General features: G+C 33.4%; 4 protein-coding genes across 4 annotated transcripts; 3 read left to right on the forward strand and 1 right to left on the reverse strand.

The window, feature by feature from the left end:
• The first annotated feature begins 834 nt into the window (after positions 1-834).
• Tsp_04336 (transmembrane protein 164) lies at positions 835-2123 on the forward strand. The gene is given in 6 exon segments (XM_003375102.1): positions 835-855; positions 867-1157; positions 1183-1287; positions 1360-1438; positions 1491-1591; positions 1851-2123. 6 exon segments carry the CDS (start codon positions 835-837, stop codon positions 2121-2123), a joined length of 870 nt encoding a protein of 289 aa, XP_003375150.1.
• Positions 2124-4111: 1988 nt separating this feature from the next.
• Tsp_04337 (conserved hypothetical protein) lies at positions 4112-7852 on the forward strand. Its single transcript, XM_003375103.1, has 15 exons — positions 4112-4232; positions 4646-4758; positions 4803-5013; positions 5089-5191; positions 5458-5574; positions 5631-5885; positions 5969-6128; positions 6180-6298; positions 6359-6551; positions 6604-6738; positions 6963-7067; positions 7093-7140; positions 7283-7459; positions 7500-7646; positions 7724-7852. The coding sequence occupies exons 1-15, from the start codon at positions 4112-4114 to the stop codon at positions 7850-7852; spliced, it is 2133 nt and encodes a 710-aa protein (XP_003375151.1).
• Positions 7853-10312: 2460 nt separating this feature from the next.
• Tsp_04338 (conserved hypothetical protein) lies at positions 10313-11686 on the reverse strand. Its single transcript, XM_003375104.1, has 4 exons — positions 11608-11686; positions 11126-11284; positions 10643-10829; positions 10313-10499 (listed from the first exon to the last, which is right to left on the reverse strand). The coding sequence occupies exons 1-4, from the start codon at positions 11684-11686 to the stop codon at positions 10313-10315; spliced, it is 612 nt and encodes a 203-aa protein (XP_003375152.1).
• A 531-nt stretch (positions 11687-12217) lies between these two features.
• Tsp_04339 (ubiquitin carboxyl- hydrolase 20) lies at positions 12218-13865 on the forward strand. Its single transcript, XM_003375105.1, has 7 exons — positions 12218-12273; positions 12650-12720; positions 12776-13050; positions 13316-13446; positions 13515-13584; positions 13646-13753; positions 13827-13865. The coding sequence occupies exons 1-7, from the start codon at positions 12218-12220 to the stop codon at positions 13863-13865; spliced, it is 750 nt and encodes a 249-aa protein (XP_003375153.1).
• Positions 13866-13895: the final 30 nt, after the last annotated feature.

The raw sequence follows: 13895 nt of genomic DNA on the forward strand, positions 1-13895 counted from the left end.
CATTTATGAAAGATGCCACAATTTCAAGAAGCACAAGCAATTTTATGAAACAGCTGCGTATATTTATAATATGAAATTATTGCTTTATAGATAAATTTTTAAAAAACCAAGTAAAAATTTTCAACTCACTAAACCCCCTTATTTTTTGTTCGCGTTCAAAGGCATCAATTCAAAAACCCCTCAAAGCTAAACAGTAGTACAATTGTAGCAAATACTTTCCAATTCCCTCTATATAAAGAAAGCTGCACTGGATTCAAACATCACTAGCACAAACTTCTTCAATGTTATTTAAGCAGGATGTTTGGTTTGTTTCTCGACTGCACAATTTGTCAATAATAATAATAATAATCAATTTATCACTTATAATATTTACAAATTGGTTCAAAAGTGAACGCGTCTCATTTCTTCATGCTTGATTTTCCCTTTTTCTGTAACAATCTGTTGTTAGCTTCAGACGTTTACGCTGTCTTTAAAACACTCATAAAAACAGGTTAACTCTACGTCGCTTACAAAAATACTGACACCAAAAAAAAACAAACCGATTTCATACTGTAGTAAAGTAAAGATTAAAAAATAAATATTCGTCAATCAATGCGTCATACTAGGAAAAAACTCTTCCACGAGATCATCAATTGTTATAAATTTTCACTTAGCGCACGTTTACAGCGTTCGTAAACTTGCTCGTCACAAGACAAGAGAAAAAAGTTTAAAGTGAATGTTCACTTTAAAATTTATACTTGTAAATCAATTTAAACTTGACCCCCTAATATGTGAATTGAATTTTCCAAACGGGTCATTCGAATTGGGAACTGCTGACAAGATAGTGGTCTGAAAATGGATCTGATCATGGGAGGTGTAAATTTCAGCGACCCCAGCAGCGGGGGCGACGAATGCTTTCACTATTTAACCGTCTACCAGCGTTTGGTGGAAACCGCCCTTGTGCTCCCGGTTGCTATTTTACAGTTGTGCTACATTTGGCCGAAAGCAAGGAGCATGGAAGTTCCTCATGCGCCGAATTTTCGCGCTTACAACAATTGCAAAAAATTAGGCTCATTTTTACTTTTCATCTTGATACTAGTGTTCGCGGTGGAGGTGTCTTACAAGGTGCGAACTGGCTCTTTGATTTTCCTGCTCAACCCGTGCCATGTGGCGACCATGTTGGAAATTTTGTTATTTTGTGAGAATCTACTGCCACCAAGTGTTGCACGTCTAGTGTTCGCCTTAGCGATGTATTTTCTACCTGGTGCTACATTAGCATTGTTATTTCCGGTAGTGACGTCGCGTAAAGTGAGCAATTAATTATTCATTGAACTTACATTATTCTGTTTGTGCATTCTTCTCAAAGAAAAATGTTTTCAGTTACCAGGTGAAGTATGCATCTATTGGATTCAACATTTGATCATTGTGCTCTGCCCTGTTTATTTGTTATCCTTAGGCGGTAAACATGTATCACTTTCCTAATCAATTGAAATAATAAAATACTTTTACAGGAGTTTATTCGGCCGAATCCTTTTATAACTTTAACATTTATGTATTGTGTCACGCCCTCATGACACTGTACTCGTTTGGACCGTTGCAGCTCATCTCGATGGTAAGCAAAAAATAATCATCAGTAGAATTTTAATTTATCTGTGAATAAAACCTTTACCTAAAATGAGAACGATCCTACTTTGTTATCTCATGAAATGGTAAAAAAATTTACCTTTCATTCATTTACTCTACAATTATGTTTTGATTATGTAATAACGACCGTATATAAAGATAATGAAGATGTGTTCTGTTATAATCAATTTTAGATCGATTGTATAGTTGATTTTGAGTGCAGGGTTATAATAATTTGCACATTTCAGTTAACGAATGTCAATTTGAACAATGTACTGTGCCCAGCTAGCAGTGATCCTTTCCAGGGTTATTATTATCGTCTTGCCGCTATAGGACATCATTCCTTGTTTTTGATTCTCCATTCATGGTTGTATATCAAATTCACTAGGATGATACTTGCCGCCTTTGAAAATGGGTCGTTTATCCCGACTCAACTGGTGGAAGCAAATGGAAATAAAATACATCCGCCACGTTTAGAAGACTGCCCAAATTGCTTACACGAAATGAAGAAAGAAAATTAATTTTTTCTTTCAGGCAAGAAATAAATATTATGTTTTGTTTCTGTTTTACTTCTGCTCATCTTTGTTTTATCCTGTGACTGATTTTTCAAATCCAGTGTCATTGAAAATAAATCTTTATTAATTTTCCTACTCTGTATAATTTGTTGTTGTTGCTTTTAAATGTTTGAAACTAAAATTTAATTAAAATAAAAATATTATCTAATAATGTGTTTTTGTTTGGTTAATTGCATTAGAAATAGAAAAACAACTGCGCGTGTCATGGAGCTTTCAGCGAATAAAATTGAACCTGCGAATCAGATAAAATTCATACACCGCCAGTGAAAGATATGCTCATTTCAGCTTGTTGAAGTCCTTGTTAAAGTTCAGTCCGCTTCAGTCATTACAACAGCATGGTTTCTTTGAAGCAAGAATTGCAGGTGCTCGACTATTTCGGCGCATTCTGTGTCTTTATTAGCTTTTTTGTCATTATACTGATAATCTCAGTCACCTGCATACTCTGGTTTTGCGTCAGCCCTACCGACGACGTTACCGTTTTTGCCAAAGTGCGTTCTCTTCTCACATTCTTAGTTCTTGTTGTAATTGTTGAACAACAATTGAAAAAAAACTTACATAATTCCATTTGTAATAATGACAGTTTACTAAACGCTTTCTTAATTGTTTCATCAACCCCGCTTTTCATCCTACTCTATTATTCTGTTATTTAGAACGAGTCTATTTATTATCTTTGATTAACTGTGCATCACTGTTTAATCAATCAGTTAATTAAATAATTCTGCTTGCAGCATAAGAATGTGCACTGACATTAACTAGTTAGTGAAAAGCGGCCGATTAACATCTTATCTTTCTTGATTAAAGGTTCCATTAATATAATTTGAAATTAGTGGTTGTTTAAGTAATAAAAAAAAGTGTATATACTATATATATGGTCCTGCACTCTGAATTGAGCCACACATACGGTGGTCAGATGTTATTTACTGAGAAGAAAAAGAATCAATAATTTCAAGCAAGCTTTCAACTTCAACTCAACCCTACGCCTGAAGGATGACGTAAAAATCATTAGCTTGTCAGAAAATTTAACAATTGTTCCGCGAAAAACTATTGAATTCGTACAATTTTTGAAGAAAAGTACATATTTTACATTGAATGTTGTCTCTTATAAACTATACTATCCATAATGAACGAGAAGTACATCCATAGCAACGGTAAATGAGGAACTTAAAAGACAACAAATTGTTTCTGTGTCCACCACAATCGATGATGATTTAACGCTGTTGATGTATGTAGAACAATGCGTAGCTTTCAACAGCTGTTCCTCCCCTGGCCTGGGTCAATTAATGTCAAAGTCTGTTCCAATATTGCAGAAACAGTGAAAATTATTTTCTATTTTTCAAGCAAAATCTGATGCAGTGATAAATTTTAACAACCTCTTCTGACTGAAAATTGAAAATGAATTGACGAATCGATTTTTCCAATTTGATCCTGTGGTCAATTATAGATTACAGTAAGAAAAGCAGCAGGATTTAATTTGACTTTTCGACCGTGCTTAGAATGTTAATTTATTATTAGGTAATAATAAATGCATAATTTGAAAAATCGTAGTGAAAAATTTTTTTCGATTATGTTGTGATTTAATCTAGTTTCCACGTGAACTTATGAAAATAAAAATTTCAGTTTCTACTGAATAGTATTTACCAAAAAAAATTTACCTTGCCTAAATGTATGTAAAGAAATAATCATACAGATGGATTTATATTTATACAATGATGAAATTTAAATGTGAATGTTACATATATATATATATATATATATGTTCGAGCTATGCTTGCTACAAATTTCATTATTGGTTTTCAACAGCTGCAATTTGTCGGAAATTTTGGTTCAAAAGCCGAAAATAGCCAATCGATCAAGAGCTGTAGTCATAATAATTTGTTTACGTTTATGACAGTCTCGTCAATACACTACAAATCGATTGAAAATTGCGAGTCAACATGTATGTCCTTGATGAAATCTCTGAACTACCCGGAATATCAGCGAGTGTTGTTACTGTTTTAGAGAAAATGCAAATATCAGTCAATATCCAGACCACTAATTCGACGCAGTTTTGCCTGAGTTTGCGGTAGAAAAAGGATATAATAGTAAACTGAGGCTAATCTGCATAACAAATACTACAGCAAACAACGTTGTGAATGAACGATGTATGGACTTTTGTTCTCAATCAAATGATGAGAAAATTATTGAAAAAGTGATAAAAAATGAGAATTATTTCACTGTGAGCCTATATGACACACACGCATAAAATACATTTTAGTAGATTTGAGGAGGAGTGTGCAATTAGCGTAAATAAATACCGGCCGAATTTATCAATCTCCCTTTGGGTTCGCTTAGTAGTGAAGTTTTGAAATTAATTACACAACATTGAAGACGAAAGAATCAGAACAAAATATATTACAAAAAGATGATAATCACGAAAATTATTTTTTCTTTGTAATACTTTTCTTCCAATGATGTTGGCATATTTTTAGTGGAATTTGTTGCGAAGAAAACGATCTTACGATGTCAAGGTGGAACAGAGGCCGCTAAATCAGTGAAAAGAAATGGAAAAGAAAAAGAAGAAAAAAAAGCCAATTTCGACGCAGTAAATAAAGTGTTGTCGAGAAAAAATTTCCATATAGCTTTTAGTGGCCGTCGTTGTTCATGTTTAGTTCAGTTTCCATTGCCATGCCCGCAGATATATATTATAAAGCACGCCTGTTTCGCAGAGGGGCGTGTAGTTGCGTTGCTGCGCGTTTCGTTCCGTACAACAAGCCAAACAACACACACTCCATATCTACCGTATTCTGTCGTTGTTGTTTTCCAAATTCAAATAATAATAATAATAATAATCGCACAAGTTTTATGAATTATGTATAATTCTGTAAACGAAAAATGCGCAGAAATGAATAATGATAAAGAATAAAATATGCAGAAAGTGATTGTTCTTGTGAGCGATGCTTGGCGGGTGGCTTGTCGTTAGCTCTGCAGGATTGGAATGCTTTGCGTGCGATAAATTGCTTTCTCCCGCGATGGGAGTAAATTTGTGAAATGTGATTTTCCAAAAATTTCCACAGTTGATGGTGTCGAATCTCTAACCAGAAGCAACAGAGTTTCAGTCGAACAATTTTCAAAGCAACCAACACGTACCGGTCGGCAATGAATGCTCTGCAAAAATCGTCCACCATTGCCAAGTGGGTTTTCGGTTTCAACTTTTTAAACCCAATATTTATTATTATTATTATTATTACTGCTTTCTCTCTCCATCTCATAAACATCATATATTATTCAAATAATTTCTCAGAAAACAACAGCCGGCAACGGTGGAAGATGAGCAGAACAGCTGCGTGTTGGAACGTACCGAATTACGAAAACGAGACATGAACGAATTATGGGATCAGTCACTGCCGGTCAGTCACATGTCATTGGCTAAACTGTCCCGTCTTAAGCAGCTTCTCTATTTGAGAGTAAGTGTAGTATCCGTTTGTTTGTGGTTCATTTCGTAGAGCCTTACAATGCTGAAATTGGTCAACATTCGCAGAATGTTACTGACGTCACGTTGAATCGATACAACGTACGCGCTTTGCCATCGTTGGATGGGCTCATTTTTCCAAGATATTCGGTCACTTTGGAGATGATGGGCTCGCAAATTCGCCCGTCCGGTTTGAAAATTTGCCGTCTGGTCGAAACGATAAACATGATGACCGTTGCCGACGAGGTGCTACCAAGCGTGTACAAGCAACATTCAAATACAATTTCTCAATTCATTCATTAATGCTTTCATTAATTCTTCTTCTTTTTCTTCTTCTTCACAGAAGCACCTTCAACGGCATGTTCGGATATCATCTAGTGCGACAGAGTGATTCGGAAGTTGTGCTAACGTTAAATGAAGCGGACGCAATGTCCATATTCCAAGCGTGCAGCAAATTGGCTGTTGTCTTGCCCGACAATCCGGGCCATTTCAACGTCGAGGTGGTCATTCCAATTTGTCAAATTTCCATATTAATACATAATTTTTTTGAACAGTTGTTTTTACCCTATTTGGAAGAGTTCACCAAAATTACCCTGTGGTTGCCACCAGAAAAATACAATCGAGCAAAGCAGTTGTCGAAAAAATTACTCTCAAATCAATGCTATTTGATCAGGTAATTGTTATAGCCGAAGGAAAGAAATTGTGTATGTGAACCAACATATATACTGTTCAGTCCTAAAGCATGCAACAACCTCCGGGCAGCGGAAACATTGGCTATACCAGGAAAAGGGCGTGAGCTGATCAACGGTGTGATTCGTCAAGGCGAAGCTGTAGTGCACAAATATGTGGATACTTTGGCAATGTTACGCGACCCTGTTCGAAGTTTCCTGTTCGGTTACAATGGACAAACTTGTGGAGTTGTACAAGTAAATTTGCGTATGAATTTCCAAGCAACTAGTGTGTATGTGGAATTTTCAGTGGAAAAGATTCTCCTTGTTGAACAGCTATTTGAAAGGCTTTCGCTTGGGAGAGTTGACACTACTGACTGGCCCCTTTGGATGCGGAAAAAAGACCTTCCTCTGTGAATACGCGTTGGATTTGTGCGATCAAAATGTAAGTTGTGCAAAAAATAAATCACACTTACCTTTACATGAAAATTGTTATGCTGGCTACATTGTAGTCGTTTTCTGTTCTGTAGTGTGGATTCATTCATTCATTGCAACCAATCAGTCAGTGAAAGTTGACTGAAATTAAAATCAGATGAACATAATCTGCCACGATGAACGTTCATATTATATTAAATTTAATTATTTTACATTGTTTTTTTCATTTTCAAGATGGTAACGTTGTGGTGCGGCCTGGAATTGCCGAGCATCCGTGTGGTGGCAACGATGATAGAACAATACGCCAGGTACAATCTTTCAACGAGCTTTGACGATCAGGTATGTGAAAATGTTTACGGTTCAGAGACGCATTTCACAAGGATCTCTCGCGACAGCAATCATTCGATTATTGGTATGATCAACTGAGCCAACTGCCGATTTATTTTGCCCGTCTCTCCGGCTTCACCAGACTGAAAAATTTGATCGAAGCATGTTATGTTTTTCTTTTCATTTTTTTATAAATTGTGTAAATTTTTAATAAATTTCACTTCAAGGCTATTGAATACCACGCTTCGGCACAGGATGTACAACATGTGGTCATTGATAACGCGTTGTTGATACACGACTGCAGCTCACAGACGTTCACCGAGCTCAAGCGTTTTGCTAGCAGCAAAAATTTGCACATCACAGCCATCGTACATCCCAAAAAGGTGCCACTTCGTATTCTTCTTGTATTTCGATTTCGCATTTCACACCGTTGAATTTTACCAGGAAGTGGAAAATCCAATTGGAACCATTTCCGCTTATTCAATTTACAGCAGCCTGGTCGGTGCATACGAAGCTGACAATATTCTTCAAATCACAACGCACATCAACAAAAATCAACAACAACAATGCGAATTGGAAAAATACCTTCAAGTTTGTCGGCTTCAAAAAATGAATAATAAACGACAAATTTCTTTTTGTTTTAATTCAAATCCAATTGTCGCTTTCAGATATGGAAAAATCGCAACGTTGGAGAACTGCTGATTGGATGCTTGGTTGAAATGCATTTTGATCCTTTGTCCAAATGTCATTCTCTAGTGATGCGGAAAAAGAAAATAAGACCCGGATGTGTCGACTAAACAAGCGAACAATTTAGATGTTGTTGTGTTATTATTGCTGTTTCCCATTACTCTTCACTGCCCAACTACTTTCTTTAATGAATGAATATTCTCATCTTAGAAAATGTTCCCAGTTTTCGTGTTCAACCATCCACAATTAGGCAAATGTATTTCTTATCTTTATCTTAACTGATCATCTTACATGATCTTATCATCACACTTTACGAATAGAAATTATTTCTATACTACTAAATTCTTGGCTAATAATAAATTATAACAGAATTTATAATGTTTTAATGTAAAACAAAGCAAATGTATTGATGAAAATTGAATAACTAACTACATACCGATTGACGAGTGACGTGGACAATTTTCAGCTTCCTCAGCCAATGGCTATTTTGATTAAAAAAACAGACAGAAATTTCATTGTTGCTGCTAATTTTGATCGCTGTTAAATTATTAGCTCGCCATTGAAATATCCATCAGAAGAAGAAAAGGAAGATGGAGTGAGAATGGAAGAAAGTTGTTCATCTAAAATCATCATCAACATATTATTAAAAACACAAAGCAAAATAAGCAAAAGCATGTTTGAACAGCACACCGTAAGCTGTTTTGCATTCACTGAATGATCAACCACGTCAGCTTGATTTTGCCATTCTAACCATCAAGAAAAAACCTTCTCCATCAACATTGAAACATGCTCCTCCTGTCAACGCTGCAAGCCATCTGTATGTACGTCGAACCGACGACAAGATACTTGTTTATCTGTTGAAATATATATTCAAAAATGTACATATTTTCCTTTAATTGCACTTCATCATTCAACTTTCGTCGACAATAACTTCCTAATTAAATTTGAGTATTATGCAAAATGTTCGTAAACAGTGTACATAAACATAATCACCAGAATAGAAACTGAAAAGAAACAATTTTCTAGCTACACTATCTCATTCGTCTTATTGATTTATGACCATTAACAGCAATGTACAAATAAATGAGATGTAAAAAAGTTGCATTAATGTTCAATGTGATGTGAAATTCAACGAACGGTTAAAAATAGTACACGCATTTTACATTTCATACTGTAAATGGCTGTTTGCACAACTGAACAAATCGAAATTTTATTACCTGACAAAAACGTCCATTTCTTTTCCATTCGTCAAAATCACCATCTCTAGAACCACGCAAATTCTCTACAATTGTCCAAAATTAGTTTCCAAAAAAATTATGAATGCATAAAGTTAACATTAATGTCAGACTTTATCAATAAGAAAACGCAAACAAACCTGTCAACTCGAGCAAGAAACTTCTTATCAACAATCCCATCAAACAAGTTATTGTAAAGATGTTGAAGATTTTTGTTATTTTTTCATTTTCAGTACCAATAAATTTCACTTTGCATTTGATAGTTTACTGTATTTCTCCTGGAACTTATCGACTGGTTTTATTTTTAAAAAAAACTAGAACAGATAATCCTTACTGTATTATTATAATCGAGTACCACTGGGAAAAATTGATTCCCTACAAATGCGGATGAAATGAATAATAAAATAAAAAATAATATTTTTTTAATGTAAAATTTTACACCAAAAAAACTACACGCAATGATGCTGATGATAAATTATATCAACGCGCATTTAGCATCACCCATCCCCGTTAAAAAATGTTCATTCCAAAATTGTACTGCCCTTTGGCAAAAAATTGTTGTGGTTAAAAAAAATCATTCACTAAACAATGCACATTCACGTAACCTGATAAATAAGCAAAGCGGACGAAGAAATACATATAACTGTTTATAGAAATTGCATTAATGCAGTTAGATATAAGACGCGTTATACAATATCTATTGCACAAATTATTCTGATACTTGCGATCTCTTTGCTCTGCTTGCATATCATTTCACTGAGTATGAGCCTCTCTGCATATGCAATAACTAAGTTTCCACAGCAGAAAAAATAAATAATTTAAAACTTACCAAACGTTTAACATAAAATGATCAGTGGAAAAAACCGGTAAACCCAGTTGAACAAATTCTTGATTTGCCAACATGCAAACAAAGGATAGTAATTTTTTAACTCGAAAAATTTTCTCAGAACAAATTGCTTGGAATAGTAAAATATACAACAATCAAAATTCCTTCCAAATCAAATAAACATATTACTTGAATTTCAAGATCAAACATACTGTTGTTAATATGTGATCAAAAAAATTGTAAACATACCTATCTTCGTATACTATTTACCACGCAATGGACTGGACGTACAATATTCCCCAATACATTCAGATTGACTTAGCCAAAAAAAAATATTAAACTTTTGTCACACTAATATTCACTTGAAAAAATTTCATCGATATCAACGAATAACCATAATACAATCAAACAATCGACACTTTATTTTCAACAGCATCATCTCATAACAGTGTTTTATTAAAACAAATAAAATTACAAATGACATCTAACTTTACGGTAAATGATCAACATCAAACATTTCCTATAATTGCACGACCAATTTTGAAGGCAGCACCAATAATTATCACAAAGTACAAAAATTTGATCTGGTTCTGGCACTTTTCGACACGCGCTTCTAATTCAGTTATCTTTGCAGAGCGGTTGTTCAACTTTACAAAAGGAGCAACGCTTGTAGCAATTTGGTCAGGCATTCCTTCTCTACAAATGAATTAAACAATTCAATGCGAAGCCAGAAATGAACCTTAGTTTAACTGACAAATTTAAATACAAAACCAACAGAATAACAAAGTTCGTTAGCAATAATTTACAGAAATAAAAAAAAATAGATGCAAAAAACTTACTGGCTCTGCGACGCAGGATCCACTGTGGTAGTAGTCGCTTTTGATTCAGAAAGAGCAGTCAATTCTTCTTGAATCCCCTCGCTATCGCCAGTAATGTCATGAAGACGATTTTCGGCAGTAATATGAGCTGGCATTACACAACACGGTTCATCAATGTCTTTAGAAACGGAATACAACTTATTATCAACTGCAAATTCCAAAGGTGTTGTGCGTTTTTCAGCAACCGATTTTCCACATAAAAATGAAAATAATTATGAAAATTCAGATTAAAAACGAAGAAATGTAACACGAACTGTAGACTTGCAAAAATCACAAATTTGCAAGCTTGCTTAATTCATGAAATATTCTATTGGAGGTGTGTATCTGCGCTGACTGTCGCCAGTGCATTCTTAAACCTCCAACTAATAATAAATACTGTGCTACTTATAATAAACATAAATATAAAGTACACAAAAATAATTTTGTAAATAAGAAAAAACATACCAACAATTACCAATCTCTCCGGAACTTTCATGCTTCCTACAATTAAAGTTTCCCTGTCATCCGTAGAAATACCATGATGACCCACTGGGAATCGCTGAGATAATTCTAGTTTGTCACAACCAAAACCGCCCTCCATCACGCAACTGACAACAATAACAACTGAAATTCGAACATAAAGTTCAAGAATTACCGTAAAAAGATAATCAAGAACGTTGTTAAATTAGGTCATTATTTTTGAATGAATTTCTCAAACTTTATCATTTCTAAAATATTATTTTTTTTTATATTTAAATTATTTTTATATTTAATTTATTTACTTAATAATTCATGTAATTAATTTGTTTAATTTGTTTTTCGAACCGGTCATTTTATAATTCCTTTCATGGTTATTGTCTTTTAGCATGCAGAACATGGCAAAAATAGCCAGCGTTAGTTTTGCATACTTTATGCTATTTATTAATCACACATTCGTAAGATAGTACCGTATGTAGTGGCAAAAATAGTCGAAGACTGAATAGACAGAAAGTTAGAATAACAAACTTTATCAATTATATTGAGCATAATTAAGTAAAATTAAGCATTAAATTTTAAAATTAAAAAATGTAGCACCGCATACTTGAAATTAAGTACTTACTGATTTATTCTTCCAACAGCTGTTAGTTAATTGGCTTAGAAAGCTTAAACAATACACTTTAACAATATGTAAAATGTATTTTTTTAATGCAAATACAAACATTTTTATAATCTGAATAGCTATAACTGAACTGCATTTTCAAATTATAATCCTTTATGAACCTGTTATTATTATTGCCAAACGCTCTTTTTGTAGGAACTGTTTTATACGTAGACAACGCACAATGTGTAAATTAATTTAAAAATTTGATTAAAAAATTTTTAATTAATTTAAAATTAAATTAAAATAGCTCTTTTGCATTTTATTCAAAACAATGTAAATGTTAACAAAATCAACTTGAGTTTCACTCTCGTATATTACTGTAGATTTCTGTGGAATGTTAAAAGTATATTATAAGAAGTTATGTTTGTTAACTTATTATATTTCATTTTTTGATAAAATCAAAATAATTATGTTAAATGTATATGATGTTGGTATATCTGTATCAGTTTAAAAGAAATATTTTGGGTTTGGGGTTTGTTTACATATTGTGTTATGGAAAAGTTGTTTTGTTATGAGCATTTTTTCTTTTGATTATAATTTAAAGTTTATTAGTTTACGAATTGTTTTTGTTTTATCTTTATGAAACATTATTGACAGATTTAGATAATAATAATTTTAGATAGTGCAGTTAGAGGTTTTTATTTCTTGAAAAAAATACATTAATCTACTTTGACCTTTGTTTCACCAATCGGCAAATTTTGCTCATGAAATTGAATGAAGCAGTAAAACATTAAATGTTAGGTATTTGTAATAATTAATTCTTGTTTTATTTATTTCATGCAATTCGTTTGTGCACACTTTTCATCTTTTACTTTAAGCTTTCTATTTTATTTTATTTCTATTTTAAGGAAGTTGGCAATGCTTTCAAAAATCGGTTTGCCAGTTTCCGTATTGACACATACAGATGAACCGAATTTCGGTAATTTGGTCATATTTTATAGCGACTGTTAATATTATTAATATTATATTTATAGGCTTAAAGGGAATTCAAAATTTAGGAAACACGTGTTATCTAAATGCTGCTGTTCAGGCATTATCCAATTGTCCACCTTTGACAGAATATATGCGCCACTGCTCTTTACCATGCAGTTCTTCACCTGATGGAAACCGAAGAAATAAACTTGCCTCTGAATTTCAAAAATTAATTGATACTTTATGGGATGATGAGTATGAAAACATGCTTTCTCCAATTTTTTTTGTTGACGCTGTGCTAGCATGTAATCCACATTTTCGACTTTTTCAACAGCAGGTATAGTTGATGTTTCTTTTGTTTACAGTCTGAAATATACTTAATGCCTGCTGTTATTTTTCACAACTTATATGCATATTTATTTGGTTTAAATTGCACACTGTTTAAATTTAAATTAAGTTTCTTAAAGTATAACGTTGATTTTAACATCATTGTGAAATATAACCGCTTGATTAAACATGCAAAATGTTGGAAAGTGCAGAATATTATACACTATTTTTTAGAACTGATAATGAGATTGTTTGATTAACTGTTTTTATCACAGGATACTCAGGAATTTTTGCGATTCTTGCTTAACGAGTTACACGAGCAGTTAAAGCGTCCGGTGTATAAATGGGAACATCGTCTTCTGAAAACTCGGAATCATCATGAAATGTTAAAAAACAACACACACGGGTACTTTAATTACAATTTATTTATGTACAGAAAATATGTGTATAGCTAAATATTTTTCAATTATTAAGGTATGACAGTGACAGCAGTATGAGTAGTTGCAGTTCTTTTGTCAGCTGTGTGTCAGCCGGATCGGATAACGTAAAGTTATTGCAATCAACAATACAATATTACTTTTTATTTGGGAAAATTTTATTTTTAGTTAGATTGTGAAAAGAATGGTATCAGCAGCGATACGGATGATGCGTCTTCTTACAACAGCACGGCTGAGTTAATGGAAGGCAGTGACAATTTTGTTGCTGAAGAAGAGGTTTTGAATAAAGAATGTAATAAATGGCATTTATTTTATCAATTTATTTGAGTCTTTTATAATGCAATTTCAGTTCTATTGCGCAAGCCAGTTCGATACAACAGCATTATAAGTGATATTTTCTCTGGCCAACTCGTCACTT

This window comes from Trichinella spiralis (assembly GCF_000181795.1).
Source record: "Trichinella spiralis strain ISS 195 chromosome Unknown Scfld5, whole genome shotgun sequence".
Classification (NCBI taxonomy): Eukaryota; Metazoa; Nematoda; class Enoplea; order Trichinellida; family Trichinellidae; genus Trichinella; species Trichinella spiralis.

Excerpts from the sequence above, each read along its gene's own strand:
- Tsp_04338 (XM_003375104.1), bottom strand. The coding sequence starts at position 11,686 with ATGCTCAATATAATTGATAAAGTTTGTTATTCTAACTTTCTGTCTATT. Across the intron at positions 10,830-11,125 it reads GGAGAGATTGGTAATTGTTG|TTGATAATAAGTTGTATTCC; the intron begins GTATGTTTTTTC and ends TGGAATTTGCAG. Across the intron at positions 10,500-10,642 it reads GATCCTGCGTCGCAGAGCCA|AGAAGGAATGCCTGACCAAA; the intron begins GTAAGTTTTTTG and ends ATTCATTTGTAG.
- Tsp_04339 (XM_003375105.1), top strand. The coding sequence starts at position 12,218 with ATGTATATGATGTTGGTATATCTGTATCAGTTTAAAAGAAATATTTTG. Across the intron at positions 12,721-12,775 it reads TACAGATGAACCGAATTTCG|GCTTAAAGGGAATTCAAAAT; the intron begins GTAATTTGGTCA and ends TTATATTTATAG. Across the intron at positions 13,585-13,645 it reads TGTCAGCCGGATCGGATAAC|TTAGATTGTGAAAAGAATGG; the intron begins GTAAAGTTATTG and ends TTTTATTTTTAG.
- Tsp_04336 (XM_003375102.1), top strand. The coding sequence starts at position 835 with ATGGATCTGATCATGGGAGGT. Across the intron at positions 1,439-1,490 it reads TTATTTGTTATCCTTAGGCG|GAGTTTATTCGGCCGAATCC; the intron begins GTAAACATGTAT and ends ATACTTTTACAG. Across the intron at positions 1,592-1,850 it reads CGTTGCAGCTCATCTCGATG|TTAACGAATGTCAATTTGAA; the intron begins GTAAGCAAAAAA and ends TGCACATTTCAG.
- Tsp_04337 (XM_003375103.1), top strand. The coding sequence starts at position 4,112 with ATGTATGTCCTTGATGAAATCTCTGAACTACCCGGAATATCAGCGAGT. Across the intron at positions 5,192-5,457 it reads TGCTTTCTCCCGCGATGGGA|AAAACAACAGCCGGCAACGG; the intron begins GTAAATTTGTGA and ends ATAATTTCTCAG. Across the intron at positions 7,647-7,723 it reads AATTGGAAAAATACCTTCAA|ATATGGAAAAATCGCAACGT; the intron begins GTTTGTCGGCTT and ends TGTCGCTTTCAG.